Source organism: Tupaia chinensis, unplaced genomic scaffold (genome assembly GCF_000334495.1).
Source record: "Tupaia chinensis unplaced genomic scaffold, TupChi_1.0 Scaffold000366_1, whole genome shotgun sequence".
NCBI lineage: Eukaryota > Metazoa > Chordata > Mammalia > Scandentia > Tupaiidae > Tupaia > Tupaia belangeri.
Genome location: NW_006159863.1, coordinates 1,589,070 through 1,612,346, shown reverse-complemented (window position 1 = coordinate 1,612,346; position 23,277 = coordinate 1,589,070). Strand labels below are relative to the sequence as shown.

The 23,277-nt window shown below is 42.0% G+C and overlaps 1 protein-coding gene across 1 annotated transcript in view; it reads left to right on the top strand.

Moving 5' to 3' along the window:
- The window catches only part of EPHX2 (epoxide hydrolase 2), a 62,320-nt gene that overhangs the window by 8,256 nt on the left and 30,787 nt on the right, over window positions 1-23,277 (top strand). The window contains exons 2-9 of the mRNA XM_006153225.3: window positions 6,289-6,373; window positions 9,537-9,696; window positions 11,657-11,847; window positions 13,844-13,966; window positions 17,208-17,282; window positions 21,312-21,407; window positions 21,909-21,987; window positions 23,056-23,090. Coding sequence (XP_006153287.1) covers window positions 6,289-6,373; window positions 9,537-9,696; window positions 11,657-11,847; window positions 13,844-13,966; window positions 17,208-17,282; window positions 21,312-21,407; window positions 21,909-21,987; window positions 23,056-23,090 — 844 coding nt within the window. The remainder of the gene's footprint in view (window positions 1-6,288; window positions 6,374-9,536; window positions 9,697-11,656; window positions 11,848-13,843; window positions 13,967-17,207; window positions 17,283-21,311; window positions 21,408-21,908; window positions 21,988-23,055; window positions 23,091-23,277) is intronic.

Sequence of the window (23,277 nt, the reverse complement as noted above, 5' to 3'; positions counted from 1 at the left end):
CTCTGTGTCCCCTCTTCTTGACCAATAGAATATGGTAGAAGGGACACATGTGACTTTTGATGTTAGGTCATAAAGGAGTTTCATCCCTCTCTTTGTTCACTGGAATGAATGGTCATTCTTGAAGCCGTCAGCCATTGGGTGAGCAGTTTTGCTGCTGGGAGGGATCCCAAACTAGCCTACCCAGAGAGACCACTTGGAGCCCCTGTGACAACATGCAGAGAGAGGCTCTGTCAGCTCCAAGCAGCTTCAGCTTTCCCCTTCCTCTGTTCCACCTCTGGCCACCAACTGTTTGCAGACCCATGAGAGATCTTAAGCTAGAACCGCCCAGCTGAGCTCTTCCCTAATTTCTAATCTATAGAACTTTGAGAGATAATGAGTTGACTGTGGCTGTGTTAAGCTGCTTGATTTGTGGAAAATGTTTTCTGCTGCAATAAAAACTGGAATGCTTCCTGACCCCATAAAAGTTTATTTTTCTCTGTATCACCATCTAACACACTGTTATATATATAATTAATCAGTTTCTTATCTTTCATCTCTAGAAGTGAGCTTTTTGCGTGTTTTGGTTTGCTCCTTTTCTCACATTGTCAATAACAGTTGCCACATTGCTCAATAAATATTTGTTGAATGAGTTAATGAAGTGGTAGAGGGAAAGGAGAGACTGGCTCAGCCTTTGCAAACACAGTCATTATTTGTTTACTTTCTACCTTTGGTGAATTTGAACTTTCTCTGGGGTCTAGAGGGGAGAAGAACAACAGTGGCTTCTTTTTGCATTTTTGAGCTCTTGTTTTCTTCCCTTTTAAAAAAAAAATCAGTATATTCCCACCTACCTTATATCTCCAAGATTTTCTGAGACTTTTTAGTCTGATTTTACACACACATACACACAGTTTTATTTTTTTCTTTCATGAGAGGCAGATATCCTCACTAGGGTCTATCCTCGCTGTGACATTTCCCCAGTCTAGCAGGGCTCTTGAGCTTTTCTTTTCTTCCCCCAATTATTGGAGAAAAAGAGGTGCAGAATCAAAGTGTTGGTCCTACCCAAATTAATTTATATATTCAATGTGATTCCAATCCAATTACCTGAGACATTCTTCACAGAAATAGAAAAAAAATTACAAAATTTGTCTGGAATCAAAAAAGACCTAATATTGCCAAGACAATACTATACCAAAAAATCATAATAGAATAAAATAGGAGGCATCTCACTACCGAACTTTATATTACAAAGCAAGAATAATCAAAACAGCATGACACTGGCACAAAAATAGATACATAGACCAATGGAACAGAGAAGAGAATCAAAAAATAAACCACAAATCATATAGCCAACTGATCCTTAATAAAGGGTACAAGACAACGCATTGGAGAAAATAAAGTCTTTTTAGCAAATGGTATTGGAAGAACTAGATATCCATCTGCAGAAAAATGGAGCTGGACTTCATCTCTTGTCATTAACTAGAATTAACTCAACATGAATCAAAGATTTAAAAATAAAGTCTCTAACTGCAAAACTACTAGGATAAAAAAGTTGGAGAAACTTTCGAAGACATTGAATAGGCAAAATTTCTTAAATAAGATCCATAAAGCATGGACAGTAGTCCCTAAAATAGATAAATGGAATTACAACAAGCTAAAAAGCTTTCTCACAATGAGGGAAACAATAAATATAATGAAAAGACAACCCTCAGAATGGGATAAAATATTTGCAAATTATTCCTCAGACAAGTAATTGATAGCCAGAATATATAGGGAACTGAACCAGCTCACCCATAAAGAAGTGGATACTCCAATTATAAAATAGGCAAGTGAATTGAATAGATAGCTCTCCAAGGAAAATTTATGAATGACCTAGAGGCATATGAAAAAATGTTCAAAGTCTCTTGTCATGACAAAAATGCAAATTTAAACCAAACTGAGATACCATTTACCTCCTATTAGAATAGCTAGGATCAAAAACAATGACATGTGCTGGCAAGGCTGTGGTGAAAAGGGAACTCTTATGCTTTTGGTGGAAATGTAAATTAGTACAACCTTTGTGGAAAACAATATGGAGGTTTCCCATAAACCTACAAATAGAGCTTCCATATGACCCAGTAATCCCACTTCTTGGTATGTAACCAAAGAAAAGGAAAACAATTGGAAAGACATCTGCAGATCCATGTTTTTATTGAAGTGCTATTTACAATTGCTAAAACATGGAACCAGTCTAAATGTCTAAAAACTAAATGTCTAAAATGTCTAAATGACTGGTTGAAAAACTGTGGAACATATATACTATGGAATTTTACACAGCTATTAGAAATAATCAGATCCTATGGTTTGACTCAAAATGGGTGACTATAAAAGGCTTAATGTTTAGGGAAGTGAGCCAGACTTTGAAAGATACACATTGTATGTCCCCATTTAGTTTGTATTGAGAACTATGGCGGAGGCTGAGAGACTTGAAGATGTGATGGTGCAGAGGATGGTGTAAATGCTAGATGCTGTAAGAGGGGAAAGTGGCTGGTAGAGAGTGGGTGTGAGGTACAAGGAAAGGAAACATTTAACAGATGGAAAAATGTAAAAAGAAAAAATGGAACATGTTTATTATGAAATTAAAAAAAAAAAGAAACTAGGAGATGTAAATTCAAGTTCCTGCTTTTCTAGTATAGTATACCATTGAAAAACAATGTTTTTTTTTTTTTTCTACAGAATTGCTTGCTGAGATTTTTATTGGATTGCAATGAATCTATTGATGATATTGGGATGAATTAACATGTTAATACTGATTTTTTTTTTCCAAAGAAAAAAGAAAAAGATGCAGGTTGTTTCTCTTTTTAATAGTTTCATTTTAAGTGTTCATTTAGTCCATGAAAGAGAGAGACAGAGAAAAAGAGACAACTCCCCCCAACAAGATCCCTATGCCACTATCTACCCTATCCCTAGCCAGCCATGAATCATGGGCACGTGCACGCCTGGCATACTCCGAGAGGTTTTCGGACGTGAACTCAGAACCTTCTCATGCGGGTCTGCCTCACAGAGTGTTACATTTTACCACTGCATCAGTTTGGCTCCCACTGTCCTTTCTTTTAAATCATCTTTTTCCTGATCTCAAGTTTTTTATTGTCATCTATCTTTAAGTTGACTGGAAATCTTGAGTTTCTTTCTTTCTTTTTTCCCCCAAGAAAGGTATGTGGTGATAAACTACTTGTTTTATGTGTCTGAGAATCTTTTTGCTGCCTTCATATATGTAAAATAAGTTTTTGAAGATAAAATGTTTGGCCTTTCTACCTTTTTATCTCGATTTCTGGCAAGTATTGCTTCCCAGTCTCTGACATTTAAAGCTGCAGAAGGGAAGGCTAATTTGAGGCTGAATAGTTTTTCTTTCCTGTATAATTTGTTTTTTGTTTTTTTTTTACTAGGTTGTTTGTTACTTTTTTTTTTTTTTTTAATCTTCAGAATTCAAACATCTATCCAACATATGCTTGACGCTTTTTTTTTTTTTTTCCTTTAATTTTGTCTGGCACATAGTGAGTGTTTTTGGTCCAAGTACTCAAATCTTTTTTCAATCCAGAGAAATTTTTTTCATTAGTCCTGTGATGGCTCTTTTTCTGATAGGTCTTGGAGTCCTTTTAGTTTGTTTATTAAAGGAATTTGCCTTCCATAGATCTTATCTTTTTGCTCATAATTTTAATTGCTTTACCATTTTGGTTTTTGTTTTTGGCAATTTTCTTGTGTCTTTTGATCAGCTAGTTTTCAATTTCTGTAATAACCATTCTACTGTTCACTTTCTTTATTTTATTTTTAAAAATTTTGCCAGAGGGCACATGCATTCACCAGAGAGAGACAGAGAGAGAATAAGAAAGCATGCTCCAATGGTGTATGATCAAACCACAATCTCTTCTCCTCCATTTGCCTATCCTCTCAGGGTTGTGGGCATGGGTGTACATGCACCCAGTTTGTTTTTTTAAGCTGCCAAGGCTGGGATTCTAACTGCATGGTTAGCTATGTGGGATCCAGCTCCCCTAACTGTCAGGTCATGAGATCAACCCATATATCCTTCATTAAGCACATTAAAATTTGGAATTTATGTTTGCCAGTGCCAAGAATGTTCTTTTTATCTCAAATTGCTTTTTTTTTTTTTACACACTCTGTTTTATAGACTCACCAATGCCTCCCTCCTCTATAGTTATATTCTTCTTCCAGTTCCTCTTCTTTTTTCAGCTCCCATTTTCCAGGCAGGAAAAATAATTTTTTCCTTTGTTTTTGTTTGTTACTCATCTGAAGTGTTAGAATTATTTGTTTTGGGTTTTTATTTGTCTGTTGATTCATTCATTTCTTCCAAGACAGAGAGAGAAAGTGGCACATCCAACAGGGTCTTCATGTTAGAGTGCACCCCTAGCCTTAGTCATCCAGGATCATAGGCACATATGGAGATGTCCAATGTGTACAGAAAGACCTAGGGCATGAACCTGGAACCTTCCCATGTGGCCTCAGCATTGCACAGTGTTGTATTCCCTTCACACCACCATGCTTGGCCCAATTGTTCATTTGTACATCACCTCCTTTGTTCTTCTGTGAGCTCCCTAAGAATACAATAATATTTTTTTTCCATTTTTATATCATAGTTTATAGCACAATGTCTTGCACGCCTTAGGGGCCCAGTAAAAGCTTGCCAAGTTAAATTGTATATTGCTTCTTCAAACTGGTCTTTTCGAAGGGATGAAAATGTTCTAAAACTGGAATGTGGAGATATTTGCTCAACTCTAAACTTCCTACAAATCACTGACTCATACCCTTAAAACATGTGACTTGGATGACATGTAATTACACTTTGATAAAGCCATTAAAGGCAAATGATGGCAAGGCTGTGACACAGCTGTTTCTGATACCAGAAAGTTGAGCAAGGACACAAATATTAGATAGGTCTTTTGTATTTTGCTCAGGGTTCATGTAATGGAAGGTATTTGACTGTTAAAAGAAATGAAAATCCCAGGTTGAAGGTATTTGTTCTCTTAGTCAGGAATGGTAAATCATTTCAACTGGCTTGCCAATTCCAGTCAATAGGAGCCAAGGTACATTTATTAGAACTGCTGTAATAAATAACAGAAACTGGATGGCTTAAACAAGAGAAATCTATTTCACCGTTTTAGAGGCTGCGAATCTAATATTAGGTATCAACAGGGTTGGCGCCTTCTGAGACCTGTCCTTGGCTTTCAGAAAGACAGATGTCTTCTCTCTATATCTTCACGTGGTCTTCCTTCTCTATGTGTCTGTCCAGATTTCCTCTTAAAAGGACACTGCATTAGGGATTACCCTAATGACCTCAGTTAACATAAGCAACATAATAAAGATTGTATTTCCAAGTACAGTCCCATTCTGGGGTTAGAGGTAGGGATTGCAACAGGGGTGGGGCAGGGGGCAGTTTAACTCTTAACATAGAAAAGTTTAAAAGATAATAAAAGATGAGATTAAGATAAAGTAGAAACTATATGTGCAGAATCAAAACCAGAAAAAAAATTTTTTTGAAGACTGTGAACTGATAGAAGACTTCTTTGGGCTGATGCCTTGTGCAAATGAGCTGAAGACAGCAATGACCACATATGTAGTCTTTATTCCATCCCGTTGTTGAGAGAGAGGGAAGCACTTCTGGCTGAAGAGTGTCCACTAGGTGGTTTTGTGAGCCACTTCTCCTACAGACACATTTATCATTTAGTTTATGGTCTCAGGTCCTCCCCTGAGGCTCCTTGTGGGCAAAGATCCCAACTTGAACTTTGGATTTTCCAGTCCTTGGCAGCATGTCTTTCTTTCTTTTAAATGCCAGAGGTATGTATGCGTGCATGAGAAAGAGAGAGAGAACCCTACCAAACGGGCCTAGTCATGCTGCAGTCCTTTTTCCTCCAGTTCTCCATCCCATCTGATCCCTGGGCCCTTGTGTTTCTAGCTGTAAGGGCCAGAACTCAAACCCTGGTTGTCCATGTAAAATCCAGCCAGCCCCACAGCAGAATGACCTTCTTTTCTTTTTTTTTTTTTTTTTTAAGAATTTTTTATATATCTTTATTTATTTTAATTTGACCAGAGAGGGACAGAAAGAGAGAGAAAGTGAGAAAGCAAGCTGCCAGGTCCCGGACTTGAACCATAATCAATCATGTGGGAATCCAGTGCCCCTTACCACCACGCCACCTGCTGATCCTGCAGAATGCCTTTCTAATAGAAGTTTGTCAGTCAGTGTAAATAGCATCTGTCTCATAATGCTGCCACCATGAAGTTGTCGTGTTTATGATGTTCTTGTTTCTTTGTGTCTTCCAGAGACTTTCTGAGTGAAGCTTTCTGGAAAGGAGGCCCAGATGGATCCAGTGGCCGCCTCATGAGGGGACAGATCACATTTTCCCAGGTAAGCAGATAACACACAGACCCCCTGGGGTAGGCACCCCTATGCCTGACATTGTAAACCCCCAAAGGGCAAGGTCATATCTTCTTCACCCACTTACCCCTTATAGCACTTGGGGCATGAGACTGACCTGGAAGGCCTTGAAGACTGCAATGGTTTGAGTATGCCCCCTAGACATTCATGTGTGGGACATGATTATATTGACTGTTATTGTTAAAATATTAAGTAGGAGACCCAGCAGGTGGTGTGGAGTTTAAGGCACTGGGTCATACATGGCCAGCTTTGTGGTTTGAGTCCTGGAATCAGCAGCTTGAAAAACACACTGGACCTGTTTGCATGTATGCCCAAAAATCCTGAGAGAAAATGGAGGAGAAGGGATTGTGGTGTGGCCATTTCCCCTGGGGAATGCTTTCTCACTTTCTCTCTCTCTCTCTCTGTATCTCTTTATCTCTGCTGCGAGCACACGTGTCCTGTAGCAAATTAGAACAAAAAAAAAGTAGTTATTGTTAATCACCATAACTTCAATTTTTTTTGAGGTTATTGCCTAGGGAGAGACAGAGACAGTGAGAAAGTAAGAAATCACTGTCCCCCCCAACTGGGGGTACAATCCCTTCTCCTCCTGGGATCATGAGCACGCACGCATATATGCCTGGCATGATTTTCAAGGCACCGGGTCAGGGACTTAAATCATGTTCGGCCATGTGGGAGTCCAGTGATGTGACCACTATGCCATCTACTGGCCCCCTCAATGGCTTTTTAATCAGAATCTAAACGGGAGTCCAGTGACGTGACCACTATGCCATCTACTGGCCCCTCAAATACTTTTTAATCAGAATCTAAAATTAATTGAATTTTTAACTAGTGTCTCTCCTAAGGAGAAAAACTATTGAGGATCTATTTTATAAGCATATAGATAAGACATTCTATATTTAAACATTTTTTGTGAATTACAGTGACGCATCACTCTGTCAGAGAACGTGAGGTCTAGCATGATAGAAAGCAAAACTCTACCTTTTCTGTAAAGGCAAGTGTGGTATTAGTGTGGGGAGTGTTGCAGTCACTTAAAAACTCACACAAATCCACATACACACACACACACACACACACACACACACACACACACACCATGGTAGCTGTTGGGTGAAGACTGTGAAGATACCGTTGGGAAGAAACGAAGAAACATCAATCAATAAAAAAAGCTGAAGTAATATTGTTAGAACATAAGGAAAGAGAGAAGTGCTATATTATTTTCAGTGAACATGGGAACTATCGAGTGAATTTCTAGTTATTGCTATAAAACTTTGCATCCCATTCAGATTCCTTTAGTTTCTGATAGTCTGTGTGTAGCTCCCAAGAAACCTGCATGGCTAAAGGAAGAAGTCTTAAAAACCAAATAATTCCAGGATAAAGGCTAGTTAGGTTTGGTTTGTCTTTTAAAAAATCGTATCTTAGGAATGCATGTCAATTTTTCATTATGTATGCAATATAGACATATAGACAGAAACATACATATAGTGGAAAGCTTGATGAATTTTTTTAAAAAATTATTTATTAATTTTATTTATTATTATTATTTAAATTCTCTATAGGGCACATACACACATCAGAGAGAGAAAGAGAGAGAGAGAGAGGGAGAAAGTGAGAAAGCAAGACTCCAGGTCCAGGACTCGAACTGTGGTTGACTGTGTGGGACTCCAGTGCCTTAATCACCATGCCACTTGCTGGCCCCCGCTTGATGAATTCTTACAAACTGAATGTATTCCTGTCACCAGCACCTAGATCAAAAAAATAAATATTGCCAACACCACATGTATCCTATGTATGCCCTCTCTGGACACTTCTCCTCGAAATAAATATTGCCAACACCACATGTATCCTACGTATGCCCTCTCTGGACACTTCTCAAAGATTAACTACCATCCTGACCTCTACCTACGACATCACTTCTGCCTGTTTTGTACTTTCTGTAAATGGGATTGTGCAGATGAATTTAATGTCTAACATCTTTAGTTCAACATTGTACGTATAAGATTCATAAATGTTATTGGATGCAGCTGTACATGAGTTCATCGTCATTGCTGCATGGTACTCCACTGCGAGACTATACTCCCATCTGTTTATCCATTCTGCTATTGATGAGTGTTTGGGTACTTTTCAGTTTGGGACTGAAGAGTACAAACAGTGCTTCTGTGGTTTTATATATACACACACACACACATACACACTCATACACACACCACATACCATAATCTGTTCTATTAGTGAGTTTGTTTGCTAGGGCTATGTCTTAGTCACCTCTAGCTGTTATACAAAGATACCACAGACCAGGTGACATAAACAACGGACATTTATTTCTCACCATTCTAGAAGCTGGAAAGTTTTAGGGAACCTGGAGTTCAGGTGTTCCAGGGCACAAGGGGGAGTGGGCTCCAGCCTCAGGAAAGAGAAGGAGAAAATCACTTTCTCTCTTTTTTCTCTCTGCCGATGCCTCCAGTTGATTGAGGATGAACCTTTTCTACTCAGTTCACTAGCTCACACACCAGTCTGGAAATCTCACAGAGACATTCAGAAGTAACGCTTTATTAATTTTCCAGATATTCTCTAATTCAGTCAGGCTGATGCCTAAAATGAACTATCATGATGACCTTATAAAAGAGACCCCAGAGATCTTCCTCACCCTTTCTCCGCAGGAGGACAGTGAGAAGTCATCATCTGAACCTGGAAATGAACCCTCACCAGACTCTGCATCTACTAGTGCCTTGATCGTGGGCTTCCCAGCCTCCAAAGCTATAAGAAATGAATCTTCTACTTTTTAATGTTTTTATGAACTACCCAACCTTTGGTATTTTGTAGTAGCAGCCCAGACCAACAGAGCTCTTAGGAATAGCACTGCTGTGATGGTTTGAAATAGACCAGTCTGTCCATGCTGCGTTAGAGGGTGTTTGAGTAGTTTTTCTAGTTTGGAACTCATGGACAGTGCAGCTAGGAACACATTTTGTCCCTGTCTTTTAGAGGCCATATGCCGATAGGTCCAGTGGACATATGTCCAGGACTGGACACTTGGCAAGGTCACAGGGGATATGTGTGTTCAGGTTTAATAAATATTGTCAAAGCTTTGGGGAATGACTGTATCAGTTGACAGCCCCCCATCATTTGCCTTTCACAGTGGGTACCACTCATGGAAGAAGACTGCAGAAAAGCCTCCGAGGCCTCTGGAATACGCCTTCCTGAGAATTTCTCTATAAATCAAATCTTTGCCAAGGCAGTTGCAGCAAGAAAGATCAACCACCCCATGCTTCAGGCAGCTCTCACTCTCAAAAAGAAGGGTAAGGGCCAGCTACTGGCCATTCTTTGGTTGACCATACCAGAATCCTCAAGTGCATTTTGTGATCACGGATCTTCTGGGCCTTGATGGAAAACCATTCTTAAAACATAGGCCCATGGCCGGCTGGTGCAGAAGTAGTGTGCTGCTGCCCGAGAGATGCTGGATGAAGAAGGAAGATCAGAGGTTCCCTGAGCCACGTGTACATGCTAGATATGCTCATGATGAGGCTGGATGGCTGGGAGGGCTCGGGATTTGGGGAGGGGAGGCGTCGCAACATAAGACCTTGTTAAAAGTGCTTGTCTTTCTCTCCGTCTGTCTTTCTCTGTCTCTCACTCTCATGAAAAGAAGTTTTGTTTTGTTTATTTTTTAAGATAAGGCCCTAAAGTAAGTTTTATCAAATGGCAAGAGACAATGCTATTAGCATTAGTTGGGAAAATGACAAAATTTATCTGTTGGGTTGTCGGAAAAGTCATGATGCATTTTTGCTTAGAAAAACACAGAAAAAAATATGTCGTAAGTTTTTCAACAACCCAATAATAAAGAGATTTATACCAGTGACTGCTTTGGGAGTAAAATTCTCTCTTGATGACTCAAATGGTGTGACTTCTTGAGACAGTGATTCAAAAGCAAGGCCTTTATGGGGACCAGCAGGTGGTGTGGTGGTTGAGGTGCTGGACTCCCTCATGACGAATCATGGTTTGAGTCCCGAACCTGGCAGCTTACTTTCTCATTTTCTCTCTCTCTCTCTCTCTGTTGAGTGTGTGTGCCCTACAGCAAAGTAAAAAATAATACTTATAAAGAAAATAAATACTTTTTCTAAAAAAGGCATTTAGAAAACTATGATTTTTCTTTGCCTTTGAGTATCAGAGTGGCTGAGCTGTGAGCTGGCCAATGCAGGCTTAGATTATGTCAGATGGTCCAAGACATGAAATCATGTTTGTCCAATAGGTAGTTATTTCCTTTCAGTGCCCGGCTTTTCTTTCTAGGCATACTTGAAACCATTCCATCCTGCCATCATCAGTACACTTACACCATTCTGGGAAAGCCATCCAGTGTCCATAGTTCTTGCCTCTTATTACATGATAAACGTCTAGAAGTGACATTCATGTCTCATTTCCAGCATTGCCTTGGTTCTCACCCTCCCTGGCTAGAAAGATAAAGCCATGCTATCTCTATTTACATTACTCTAAATCTGAAGTGGAAGCACAGTCCCTGATAGCTAAAGCAGGTGTTTTGAAATAGAGTTGAACTGAGTTTGCAGTAACATAGAAGGAACATTGGATCTTCATGGTGTGGCTCTGGGCAGTTATTAATTTGTGTGTTTTAGTTTGCTTGTCTGAAAATACAAGATAGTGAGATCTGCCCTGCCTACTCCAAAGATGGGGAGGCTCAAATGAGCTGATGAATGTGACCACACGGCTCTACAGTTGCAGGGATTACGGGATTGTTGTGTCTCTCTCTACCTGGACTTCTTTTTTTTTTAAATTTCTTTCTTTTTTTTTTTTGGAGAGGTTTTTGCTATAGGGCGCGTGTGCTCACCAGACAGACAGAGAGAGACAGAGAGATAGAAAGCGAGAAATCACCCCCCAGGGGGGATGGCCATGCCACAATCCCTTCTCCATTCTCTCGGGATCTTGGGCATGCACGCACACATGCCCAGCATGAGTTTTAAGCCACCGGGTCTGGGCCGCGAACCGCAATAGACTACATGGGAGTCCAGCAACATAGCCATTACACTAACTGCTGGACCCTCTCTACTTGGACTTCTGAAAGCTCTCACTGCTCACAGCCTTCTCTCATGTCTTATTGAGAGATGCTTGTGGATAGAGATGGACTTTTTCCAACTTGTCAGATGAAAGCTGGGCATAAGGAGGTTGATCTAAGTTAGCAGAACCCCGCTTGGACCAAGTATCTCAGGGCACAGTTCTGCAGTTGTCCATTCACTGTTGATTTCTCATCAGGATTTACAACCTGCATCCTCACCAACAACTGGATGGATGACAGTGCTGAGAGGGGCAGCCTCGCCCAGCTGATGTGTGAGCTGAGACCACACTTTGACTTCCTGATAGAGTCATGTCAGATTGGAATGGCTAAGCCTGAGCCTCAGGTCTACAAGTTCATGTTGGACACCCTGAAGGCCAGCCCCAATGAGGTAAGTAGATGCATCCTTTCAGGGGAGAAGAATGAGCCAGAGACATTCAACTGAAGGAAAACTGAGCCGTGAGTAGGTGAGGACTGGCAGGAGAGCTCATAATCAACTTTTCTCAGGCCAGTGCTTTCCTAACCCATACTTTGGTCTCAAAAGTTCTACCCTAGGTGAGCATCTGGCCCCTTTTTGTGGGTCTTATAGAACTCTGATCAAAATAGACATCATCAAAAGTGTCAGACCTACTGCATCAGTTTACCCATGAAGAAATGGTGATCCTGGGAGATTTTCCCAAGGCCACAAGGCTGGTCAGGGTCACCCCACCAAAGGATGAGCCAGGATGGGCTGCAAGTTGCCAGTTTCTTAATAGGGCACCCATGTGCCCCAAAACCCGTTTTCATTTTATCTCCAGAGTTTACTCTCCTAAAGTGATTTTCATTGTGTTCCCATACTCCAGTCTTCAAAAGGTGATCAGACCAAGGTTAAATTCCTTTCGCTCACTTTCCCACCCTTTACTCTATCCCACGTCTCTCCAAGCTCTTGGAACCAACCCTGAACCCCATCCTTGGGAATCTTCACCATGCTCCATCCCAGGGTCCATCCCTTTCTCCTCTGGGACTCGGCTCTGTCCTTCTGGCTTTGCACCTGGAGCCAGCCTTAGAGCAGTGCTCCCAAGTGAAGTATGCCCAGGAATATACCAGGCTTGAACATTTGTGCTTTAGGGTTGGATGAGCTGCTTAGAATTCTAGATTGCCCTTGTCCAAGATGAGAAATAAATTCACCATGCTTTTCTTCTATAACTTGTAGGGTCTTTTTTCCCTTTATTTATTTATTTATTTATTTATTTTTAGATTTTCTTTTTCTTTCTTTTTTTTAAATCTCATTTTCTTTTATACATTCATTCACATTATCATTTGTCTTACAAAATGGATATTTCAACGAGTGAACATTGCTCCCTATGTGTTCTAAGTTATTTTAGAGTAAGAAGTCAATAAGAATCCATTTTTTCCCCATTAACCAGTCATAGCAATGGCATTACATCATCTTCCTTACCAGTCAGACATGATACCTTCATTAGAAAGTGAATTCTCATTTGAATTCGGGGACTTCATGGAGTTTGTGGGGAAATGAAATTAAAGCGTGAGTTTATTTTAATGCTAAAACATTTTGAAATTCATGAATAGTTTGTGGTAATACATATTTTCCATGAACTTTTTGAAGGACTCCCCACCATATTTGGGTGTATTTCTACATTCTTCTATTTCATAAGTTTGTCTATTTCTTTTCTGGTACAAAACTCTCCTGCTTTTTGTAGCTTCATAATTTGTTTTGTCATCTGCCCTCGTTACAGTTCTTTTCCAGACCTTTTCTTGGTCTTATTCATACGTGTTGATTTTCCCAGGAGAATCGTAATGTGATCCTGACAAGTTTATATCCTCCCCTCTCCCATCATCATGTTACAGTTTCAATGTGGGCTGAAACACTTGATTTCTGTGGAGCCATATTTGTTAAATGTGTTCATGTGTATGCTTGTGTAATTAAATGCTTTTAAATTGAAGAACAAATGGTTACATTTGACTAAAAGAACTTTTAATCTCCTCCTCATAAAATAAGCCATTTGCCTATTTTTTTCTTTCTTTTTTTCTTTTTTTGAAATCCAGCTGCTTATTTTTTAAAAATAGCGTCCATTGCCTACTCTCAGGTTCAGTTCTCAGCACCAAACAGAAGTAGTGCACACGTAGACACACCTCCCTGCCCCTCATAGAGCTTATTTTTAGTTGAAAATAAATAATATTGTATGGAACGCTGATAAGGTATAAGGTAAAATTAGTTCTGAATAGTGTAGGGTCCCCCTACTCCCAGCCTCACCCCACTGGCATCCAGTTGATTTCCTACCAGCCCCCTGTTTGCAGTTTAATGTGATTCTTTCTGGTGCTCCCTCTCATGCAAGACTTTTTCTTCAATTGATGTGACAGTGGTATCTGTGCTGTTTTGGGTTTAGGTTGTTTACTTAGATAACACCGGAGCTTATCTGAAGCCAGCCCGTGACTTGGGAATAGTCACCATCCTTGTCCACGACACAGACATGGCCCTCAGAGAACTGGAGAAAGTAACTGGGATAGAGGTAATGTTCCATCTAATCCAAGTTAGGCTTCCTGCCACTTGTCTCTGCTTTATGCACGTGAGAGAAAGAGAGGAGAACCCATGGTCTTACTGCTCTACATGATTCTCAAAACTGCCTGCAGTCAGAAACTCATACTGGGTGTGTGTGCATGTGTGCCCAAGGTCCTGAGAGGAGAATGGATAAGGGAATGTGGCATGGCCATCTCCTCTGGAGGTGATTTCTCGCTTTCTGTCTGTCTTTCTCTGTCTTTCTGGCTAGCACATGTGCCCTATAGCAAAAAATCTCTTAAAAACAAAACAAAGATCATACTGTTTCTTTCTCTGCAGTAGAACCGGGAAACACACACTCTGAGAACAAGAATTTATACTGGTTTTGGTGCCAGAGCTGGGGGAACCAAGACCAGAGTGGACCATGCGCAGCCACCTGCCCTCGCTCCCTGGGGTGGATGTTGAGAAGCTTTACTCTGGGTGCAAATTTCTTCCTGTCCACCTGGGCATGCCACCAGCACTCACTGGTGTACATCTACCTGGTTTAATTCTGCCTGGTTCACACACTCCTGGAAGTCAGAGGGAAACCTCTCAAATAAAACCTGTTTCTCCCAGAGGAGGATGGACCTCTTTGATGATGTCCCTGGGGGTTACCTGGGGACTAGCAGCTCTGCCCTATCTGAGGCACCTTTGTTCTTCCAGGTTGACCTCAGATCACTGATTCCCCCGACTCCCTGGGGCAGACTCGCTCAAGCCTTCTGTAGTAGTGCAGTGTCCTGATTCCAACCAGCATAGGGGTGGGGAGGCAAGAGGGGAGGCAGGAGGGGAGATAGGAGGGACTCGCACACTTGACTGGGCTGCCAGAAGTCTGAGGCTTCATGACCATTTCCTCAGAGGTGGCTGTATTCGTCAGCTAGGGCTGCCATAACAACAACAACAAAACACAGCCTGGGTGGCTTCAGCAGTAGCCATCTATTATCCAGGAGGCTGGAAGTGCAAGAACAAGGTATCAGCAAGGTTGGTTTCTCCTGAGGCCTCTCTCCTTGACTTGCCGACAGCTACTTCTCACTGTGCCTTCTCTCCATGCGTGTCTCCTCCTCTTTTGAGGACTCTAGTCATGCTGGATTGGATCTCACCCACACAACCTCATTTTGCCTTAATCACCTCTTTAAAGGCAATCACTTTCTGAGACATTTTGGGTCAGGGCTCAACATAGCAGTTTAGGTGAACACAATTCAGCCAACAATTGGAATTACTTATTTTTCATCTTTAATCAATAAACAAAAATGCACCCTGAGGGAACCAGCAGTTAGCGTAATGGCTATGTCGCTGGACTCCCACGTAGTCGACCGCGGTTCACGTCCCGGACCCGGTGGCTTAAAACTCACGCCGGGCACGTGTGCGTGCGTGCCCAAGATCCCGAGAGGAGAATGGAGGAGAAGGGATTGCGGCGTGACCATCCCCCCTGGGGGGTGATTTCTCGCTTTCTGTCTCTATGTCTCTGTCTGTCTGGCGAGCGCACACGCCCTACAGTGAAAATCTCTCCAAAAAATAAAAAAAAATGCACCCTGACAACATTGCAACCTTAGAACTTCTTGCCCTAGCTTGACCTGTCCTTCTGCAAGCTTGGGAATCTCCCTGAAGATGAACCTTGAGAACATCATGTTAAGTAAAATAAATAAGTCACGAAAAGATGACTGCTATGTGATTCCACTGATAGGAGATTCCCAGAGTAGTCAGAGTAGAGAGAAGAACATGTCAGATGAGGGACTAGAGCACCCACGTGCTGAGGCACTTGCTAGGTCTGTCCCCTTGTCACATCTGAGCCACAGATTCCTGTCCTGTAAAACTGGGACAGTAAACCACATCTTACTTCTTTTCTCAGAAGTAAGGGGAAGATTTAAAGAAAAATGAAAATCACTCCTATTTTCCCCAATTTCTTTTATTGTGAAGGTATGCATAACATTAATCTTACCGTCTTAACCATTTTGAAGTGTACACTTTGGCGACATTAAGTACATTCAATTTGCTATGCCACATCGTCACCATTGATCCAGGTCCAAAACTCTCTTTTACAAAATGGAAACCCTGCACCCACTATGCTCCAGCTTCTCATTCTCCCTCCCTACAGACCCTGGCATCCCCTGATCTACCTTCTATTTCTATGAATCTGACTATTGTAGGTGTTTCATATAAGTATTAGTCCACTTATGACTGGCTTAGTTCACTCAGGATATCCTCAAGGTTCCTCTGTGTTAGCATGTGTCAGAATTTCCTATCTTTTCAAGGCTGGATACTATTCCCTTCTATGTATAGAACATATTTTGCTCATCTATTCACTGTCGATTCACTATCACAAATAAATAATGCTGCTATGAATATAGGTGTACAAATAGCTGTTTGTGTTTCTACTTGTAAATTTCTTGAGTTTATACCCAGAAGTGGAATTGATGGATCATATAATAATTCAAGTTTTAATTTTTTGAGGAACCTCCACACGATTTTCCATAGGTGCTATACCTTTTTACATCCCCACAGAAAATTCACCCTGTTGTGAGCAGAGGGGAATGTGAGTATTCCTCACAGGAAGGCTGTGGGACCCAGGCACCAACAGGCTTTGTACATTGTGTGACACTTGAGAGGCTCATTACAGCAGGAAGTCTACCACTCCCCACACTTGCGGGCAGTGAGACCTTCCCTGATGTGTGACCGAGGAAGCTTGGGACACATCAGGGAGGAGCCCCAAGGGACACTGGCCCTCGGTCCATTGCCTTGGCTCCTTCTGACCAGACGAGGCTTATCCCCATCAGGAGGCACCATGGTGCCCCTTCTCCCCTGTCATGCTGAGTCCTTACCCCCCGCCCTGTGTCCTCTCCAAATGCCAGCCAGGTAAGGGGACTCACCTTCTGCTTCCCCTTCTGAGGACACCCAGGCGGACCCTCCCATCTTTAGAAGAGAGACGGATGTCATAGCTTACTTTCCCATTTTAAATATCAGACATCTGGGTAACCAAGAGGAGCCACTTCTTTCTTAGGTTGCACCTTTGGGAAGGAAGAGGAGGAAGTGGAGTCTACCTGTGTGCCCAAGAGGAGAGGGAGGTAGGGTGGGTTGCCAGTAGACCCTGGAGGGGGTGTCAAAGGGGACCCTCAGGTCTCACCTGACACAGGCACTCTGGAGTTTTGTAAACTTGCATAAGGACTTCTCATGGCAGGGGGCTGTGGTGGTCTCTCTCATTGTGCTTTTCATATTTTCAGCTCTGCAATACTGCAGCCCCTCTGCCAGCCTCCTGCAATCCAAGTGACCTGAGCCACGGATATGTGACCATAAAGGTAAGTAAGTGCTTTCCCTCACCAAGTCACCTAAAGTGACCAGCAGAGACATTTGTTAAATATCAAGGATAGTTGAATACCTACCATTTACATAGAAATGGCATTCCCCACAAGTCTTATTCCTCAAAAATTGATAGAAGACATGGACCCTGCCTCAGCTTATACACAGCAGAGTGACTGATGTGGTCACATCCCACGGAACAGCAGGCCACGGTGCCTTGGGTGGCAGGGGTACTGAAGCATGTGCGTATCTGGTCTGGTTTTTGGCAGGACATTTTTCATTCACTATCTCAGGCTGGGAACAAGGGATATCGTGATGAATAAGAAAGACCTGTTCTCAGAGAACCCGCCTGGAGGATAAAGAAAAGGGAAAGATCATTACGATGCCCAGAGTCCAGGACTAGGGCAAAGCCAAGGCCAAGGCCATGTGTAGAAGGGGCTTGACTCCTGACCTGACCAGCAGATCCAACCAAACCTGCTGATACAGAGCAGGGCTTTAGAACACCTTCATAGGCTCACTTTGGGATTTTTCTTTCTTTTTAAATTTCCCGGAGGTCACATGTGCTTGTCAGAGAGGCACAACGATGGAGAGAGAAGGGGGAAATGAGAGAAAGCATTCTCCATGGGGGATGGTTGTGCTGCAATTCCTTCTCCTGCATTTCTCCTTTTGGGATTTTGGGCATGCATGCACTCATGCCTGGCATTTTTTTTAAGCTGCCAGGTCTAGGACTGCCATGTGGGATTCAGTCTCCTTAACCATCCCGCCACTGGTTGGCTCAGGACCTTTCTTGTCATTGTTCCCATTTAAATGGGAAGGAACCTGATGTGTGGGTCAGCTCAGGAGCAAAGTAAGGCCAGATGGTTGCTCTGGAGCCAGAAAGACCCAGTTTGAACCCTGGCTTTGCCCACACTAATACCACACCTTTGGGCGCAATAGCCTCACCATCCAAAGCTTTATGATGAGGCGATGATAAAACCTCCCCACAAGGATTCTGTAAGGATTAAATGAAACACCACCCCCAGACCACAGGGCACAGTACCCAGCACCTATGTGCACTGTAAACAGTAGCTGAAGAATGGGAGGCCTGGTGGCTTGAGCTGTGCTGATGCTGGGGGCTGTGGGGAGATTTGCTACCCTGGAGGATGACCTCACAGACATTTTTTAAGCATTTGCTGTTTGCCTGGCACAGAGAGAAATACTGAGATGGATGGAGTGTCTGCCATGCGCCCAGAGGCTTTACAGTCTAATGAGATGTGCATTCACAGCCCTGTGGTGGCAGAATCAGGTCACAGGGTGAAGTTCCCGCTTGGGGGTATCTGTGCCTAGAAGTGCTCTGAGTGGGCCCTGTGAGGCTGGAACCAACAACCACATCGCCAGCTGCGGTTCAAGTCCTGGACCTGGCAGCTTGCTTTCTCTCTCTGGTGAGCACGTGTGTCCTATAGCACATTAAAATAATAATAATAATAAATAAATAAATAAAATAAATATTTAAAAAAAAATAAAGAGGGTGGGAAAATTCATGTGTTTGCCAAGCTACTCAGCAAGTCAAATATGCAATATCAAGAGCAAGACTTTTAGTTGGGATCCACGTTAGAAGAGAGGCAAATTAGGATAATTTGCTGAGGCATAAACACTAATATTTTTTAACAGATTACAAAATATTATTTAATATAGAGTCTAGAATTGAGAATTAAATTCTGCCAAGTGCCAAAGGAAAGACTATGGAACTAGTCTGATCAACAGGTTGCAGTTCATGAAAGCGTTTGCGAAATGCCCACCTAATGTTTTCTTGAGCAAATTAACATACAAATCACAAGTGAGGCCAGCAGATGGTGTGGAGATTAAGGCAGCTACAGCCCACATGGCTGACTGTGCCATGTGTATCCCAGACCCGGCGCCTTAAAGAACACACTAGGTGCATGTGTGTGCATGCCCAAAATCCCAAGAGGAAACTGGAGAAGAAAGGATTGTGGTGTGGCCACCCCCAGGAAGTGATTTCTCACTTTTACCTCTGTCTCTCTCTTTCTGGTCAGCACACATGCCCAATAGAGAGGGGGGAGAAAAAAAAATAAAAAAAACAGAAAAAGAAAAAGAAAAAAAAATCACAAGTGAAACTTCCTGTGTAAGACAACAATGTAGAACATTTTGAAGTCTGAGATACAGCCAAGTGGAATTTTTCCATGGGAATGTCTACAATGAGACTCTGATTTTTGTCATGCATTTCCATTAGAATGTTGAGGGAATGTTGGGGGCAAACAGTGCACTTGGAGTATACATTGTTTGAGTTCGTTTGCTTGGATCCCACTGTAGGCTCACTGCTACAACAGTCTGGCTCCTGCAGTGTGTTTCTCACCTGCAGTACAGTGCCATGCAGGTGAGTCCTTTCCACACAGTCACTCAGGCATCCAGGCCCCATCTCTGTCTGCCTCCCGCTTCCTTAAGGCCCAGTCCATTCAGGTGGGGAAAGGAAAGGGAGGACCGAGTGGAGGAGGCTTATATAGGTTCTGAGTGGAGCACACATTTCTTCCACTCATAAACAATCAGCCAGAACTCAGTCACAGGGCATATCACCTATAAGGAGATGGCGGGGAATGGTCTGGAAGGTGCCTCTTTGTGCTAGGAAGAGGAGAGCCCAGAGTTCCAGCAGTCTACCATACCCACTGAGCTCCTGAAAGGATTACAACTGTAGCAAAGGTTAAGAAATAAACAGCTTTAAAAGGGAGGGAGGGTATTTTTTTTACATGAGCAAGAGAGAGGGAAGTAGCAGCTCCAATAAGGTCTTGACAAAGCTTCTACTCCCAGCCTCAGCCAGCATCTGCATGTGTGTGCCCGTATACTCAGGAAGGTGTCTGGAGACAAATCCAGAACCTGCCCACGTAGGTCAGCCTCAGAGAGTATCACATTTTACCACTGCACGATTGTTCAGCCCCTGAGAAACAAACAGCTTTAACGAAACACTCATGGTGTTCCACACGTTATCATGGATCTTATGCTCTATACAAAATCAGTCCCCAGTTAAAAATATTGAAAACACATCATAATAATACTAGAAACTCTTTTTCTTTTAACATTTTATTTATTATTAGTTTTTGATTTGCTATAGGGCCTGTGTGCTCACCAGAGAGAGAGAGAAAGAAAGTGAGAAAGCAAGCTGCCAGGTTCAGGACTTGAACCACAGTTGTCCTGTGGGAGTCCAGCGCTTTAACCACCACGCCACCTGCTGGCCTCTGCACAAGGAACTCTTAACAGTGTGAGGATGGTTTAGAGAGGAAATCAAAATTGTCTTCTTTTTTTGTTTGTTTGGTTTTTTTTTTTTTTTCCAACATTTTTATTTTTCAAGCTTATGTAATGATGAAATCTACCTGTTTTGTTTGTTTGTTTGGCCAAAATGGAAAAAAAAAAAACAGATTTTAATTAGAAATAAAACACTACCATTTGGGGATTATTTAATACTATCATGTAAAAATATATTTAAAAAGTTAACGCAAGTTAAAAATTACACAGTATAAAAACATCACAACATTGAAACATAAGAGCACCCAGAAAACAACTAGATTGTTAACTGGGTAAAAATATTTAGTCTAACAATTTACTAACCAATGAAAAAATTTAGAATGTATAAGTTACAATTAAATTTTTAAAATTTATTTTGCACATTTAATCACTCTACATCAACACAGCTTGCGAAGTGAATTTCCCAGCATGAACACACTGCACACCACTCCAGTTACAGATACCATACACGCTGTCGTCAACAGTCTTCCACTTCCGTGTCCCCCAGCGGTCCGGCCTCTCTGTTTTTCTCCTTGCTTCCCTTCCCCTCCCCCTCCCCCAGCTACCTGCCTGTTTTCGTTGCACGGTTTGGCTAGCATCTCTTCTCAGACCTCCTCCTCTAACATTGCAGTCTTTTACCTGAGAAAGCTGTGCCATGTGAGATCCAACTGAAATGATTCTGCTGTCTGCGGGACGGCCCTGGCTCCAGCCAGCCTGACACTGCAGCCACCCCATCTCTCCTCTTTCTCCCACAGCCTGGAGTCCAATTGCATTTTGTGGAGCTGGGGTCAGGCCCTGTTGTGTGCCTCTGCCATGGATTTCCTGAGAGCTGGTTCTCTTGGAGGTACCAGGTAAGGGAAACTGAGGAAGGTGTACCCTAGTTGGGGAGAGGGAAGGAAAGGGTTAGATGGCATGGGCCAGCCTGGAATCCCACGAAGATGCTAAAACCTTACAGTGGAGCATCGCCTTCGAAGTGTGACCATAATGTCTCAGAAATGTTGGGGCAATAGATGGCTCCAAACCTCAGGGCCATACAGCATGGGCTTACAGGTTGTAAAAAGGCACACCTCTTCAAGGCCCTTTATGCCACCTGCTGAGAAGGCCTGGCAATAAATGTAGAAATCTACATGGGCTTTGCTAGATAAGGTGCTCTCTTAGATGTGGCATTTATGCAGTGCAAATCCTTACCACTGTCCATGGCAGCCCTATCCAGAAGGGTTCCCTGTACCCCACAGTGAGGTACTAGGCAGTGCCACTTACAGGAACAGGGGGATAGAGGGAAGTAAAGAGGAAGTGACAGTCAAGAACTGGCAAGACCATGCTGGAATGTGCTTGAATTGTTTGTTTTCTAGATCCCTGCTCTGGCCCAGGCAGGTTACCGGGTGCTAGCTGTGGACATGAAGGGCTATGGAGATTCATCTGCTCCCCCCGGTGGGTTAGCTGTCTTGCAGCTGTCCTGTGTTGGTCATGCCTTCTGAGTATCTGAGTTCTTTAACCCAAGTGTGCATTTCTGCTTCTAGGACAGAGAAGACAGCCCTTTAAATGAGTCTGACTTTACCCCCTACCCTCTCCTGCAGTGTCCTGTGTCTGTGTGTTTTGAAATTTTATAATATTGTGCTCTGCTGTGGGTCTTTTTTTTTTTAATCCACTCTGTTGGGTACATTTATCTTTCAGTTCTTGAAGCTTTTCTTGCATTACTTCTGTGATAGTATTTCCTTCACCCCCTACCCACCCTTTATTTTCTGTCTTTTCTTTTGCTTTCGCTTTCAGGAATTGCTATTATTGTTAAAGTATCAATACTAAACTACCCATAGCAATCTACAGCTGCAATAAAATACCTTTCAAAATGCCAGTGATTTATTTTACAGAAATAGAAAAAAGCACCTTTACAATTCATATGGAACCGCAAAAGACCATGAATAGCCAAATTAATCTTGAGAAAGAGAGAAGTTGGAGGCATTTGAAATTATACTTCTTGATTTCAAGCTATATTGCAACTCTACAGTAATTAAAACAGTATGATATAGACATTAAGATAGACACATAGACCAGTAGAACAAAAGGGAGAGCCCAGAAGTGGATCTGTACAGTCAATTGATCTTTGATAAGAGTGCCAAGAATACACAATGGGAAGGATGGTCTTCTTCAACAAATGGTAATGGAAAATATGCAGGAGAATGCTATTGGATCTTTATCCTATCTCATACACATAAATCAATTCAAAATGGATTAAAGACTTAAGCCTAGACCTGAGACTCTAAAATTACTAGAGGAAGGCACAGGGGAAAAGCTTCTAGACATTTATCCTGGCAGTGATTTCAAGGATATGACACCAAAATCACAAGCAACAACAGCAAAAATAAACAAGCAGAAAGAACTACATCAACCTAAGTGTTTAAGAAGTTTGGGCTTTGTTTGTTTTTCCAAAGAGCCCTGTAACACAGTTGGTATAATTCAAGTGATGTGAATGAAATATGGATCTTTCATTTTTAATTGCAGAAATAGAAGAATATGCCATGGAAATATTATGCAAGGTAAGATGGCTCTCTGGGTAACATCTTTTCTGTCCTGGAACTTTTTACGGATAAAAGCTAGAAGCTCGGGTGTCCACTTAAACCCTAAGAAAGCAGCATTTCATAGCATTTGTGTATAAATTCTTACTGAAAGTTGAGATGGTATGGTTAGAAATACCTGTATGAAGTATTGACTGTGTGTCAGGTC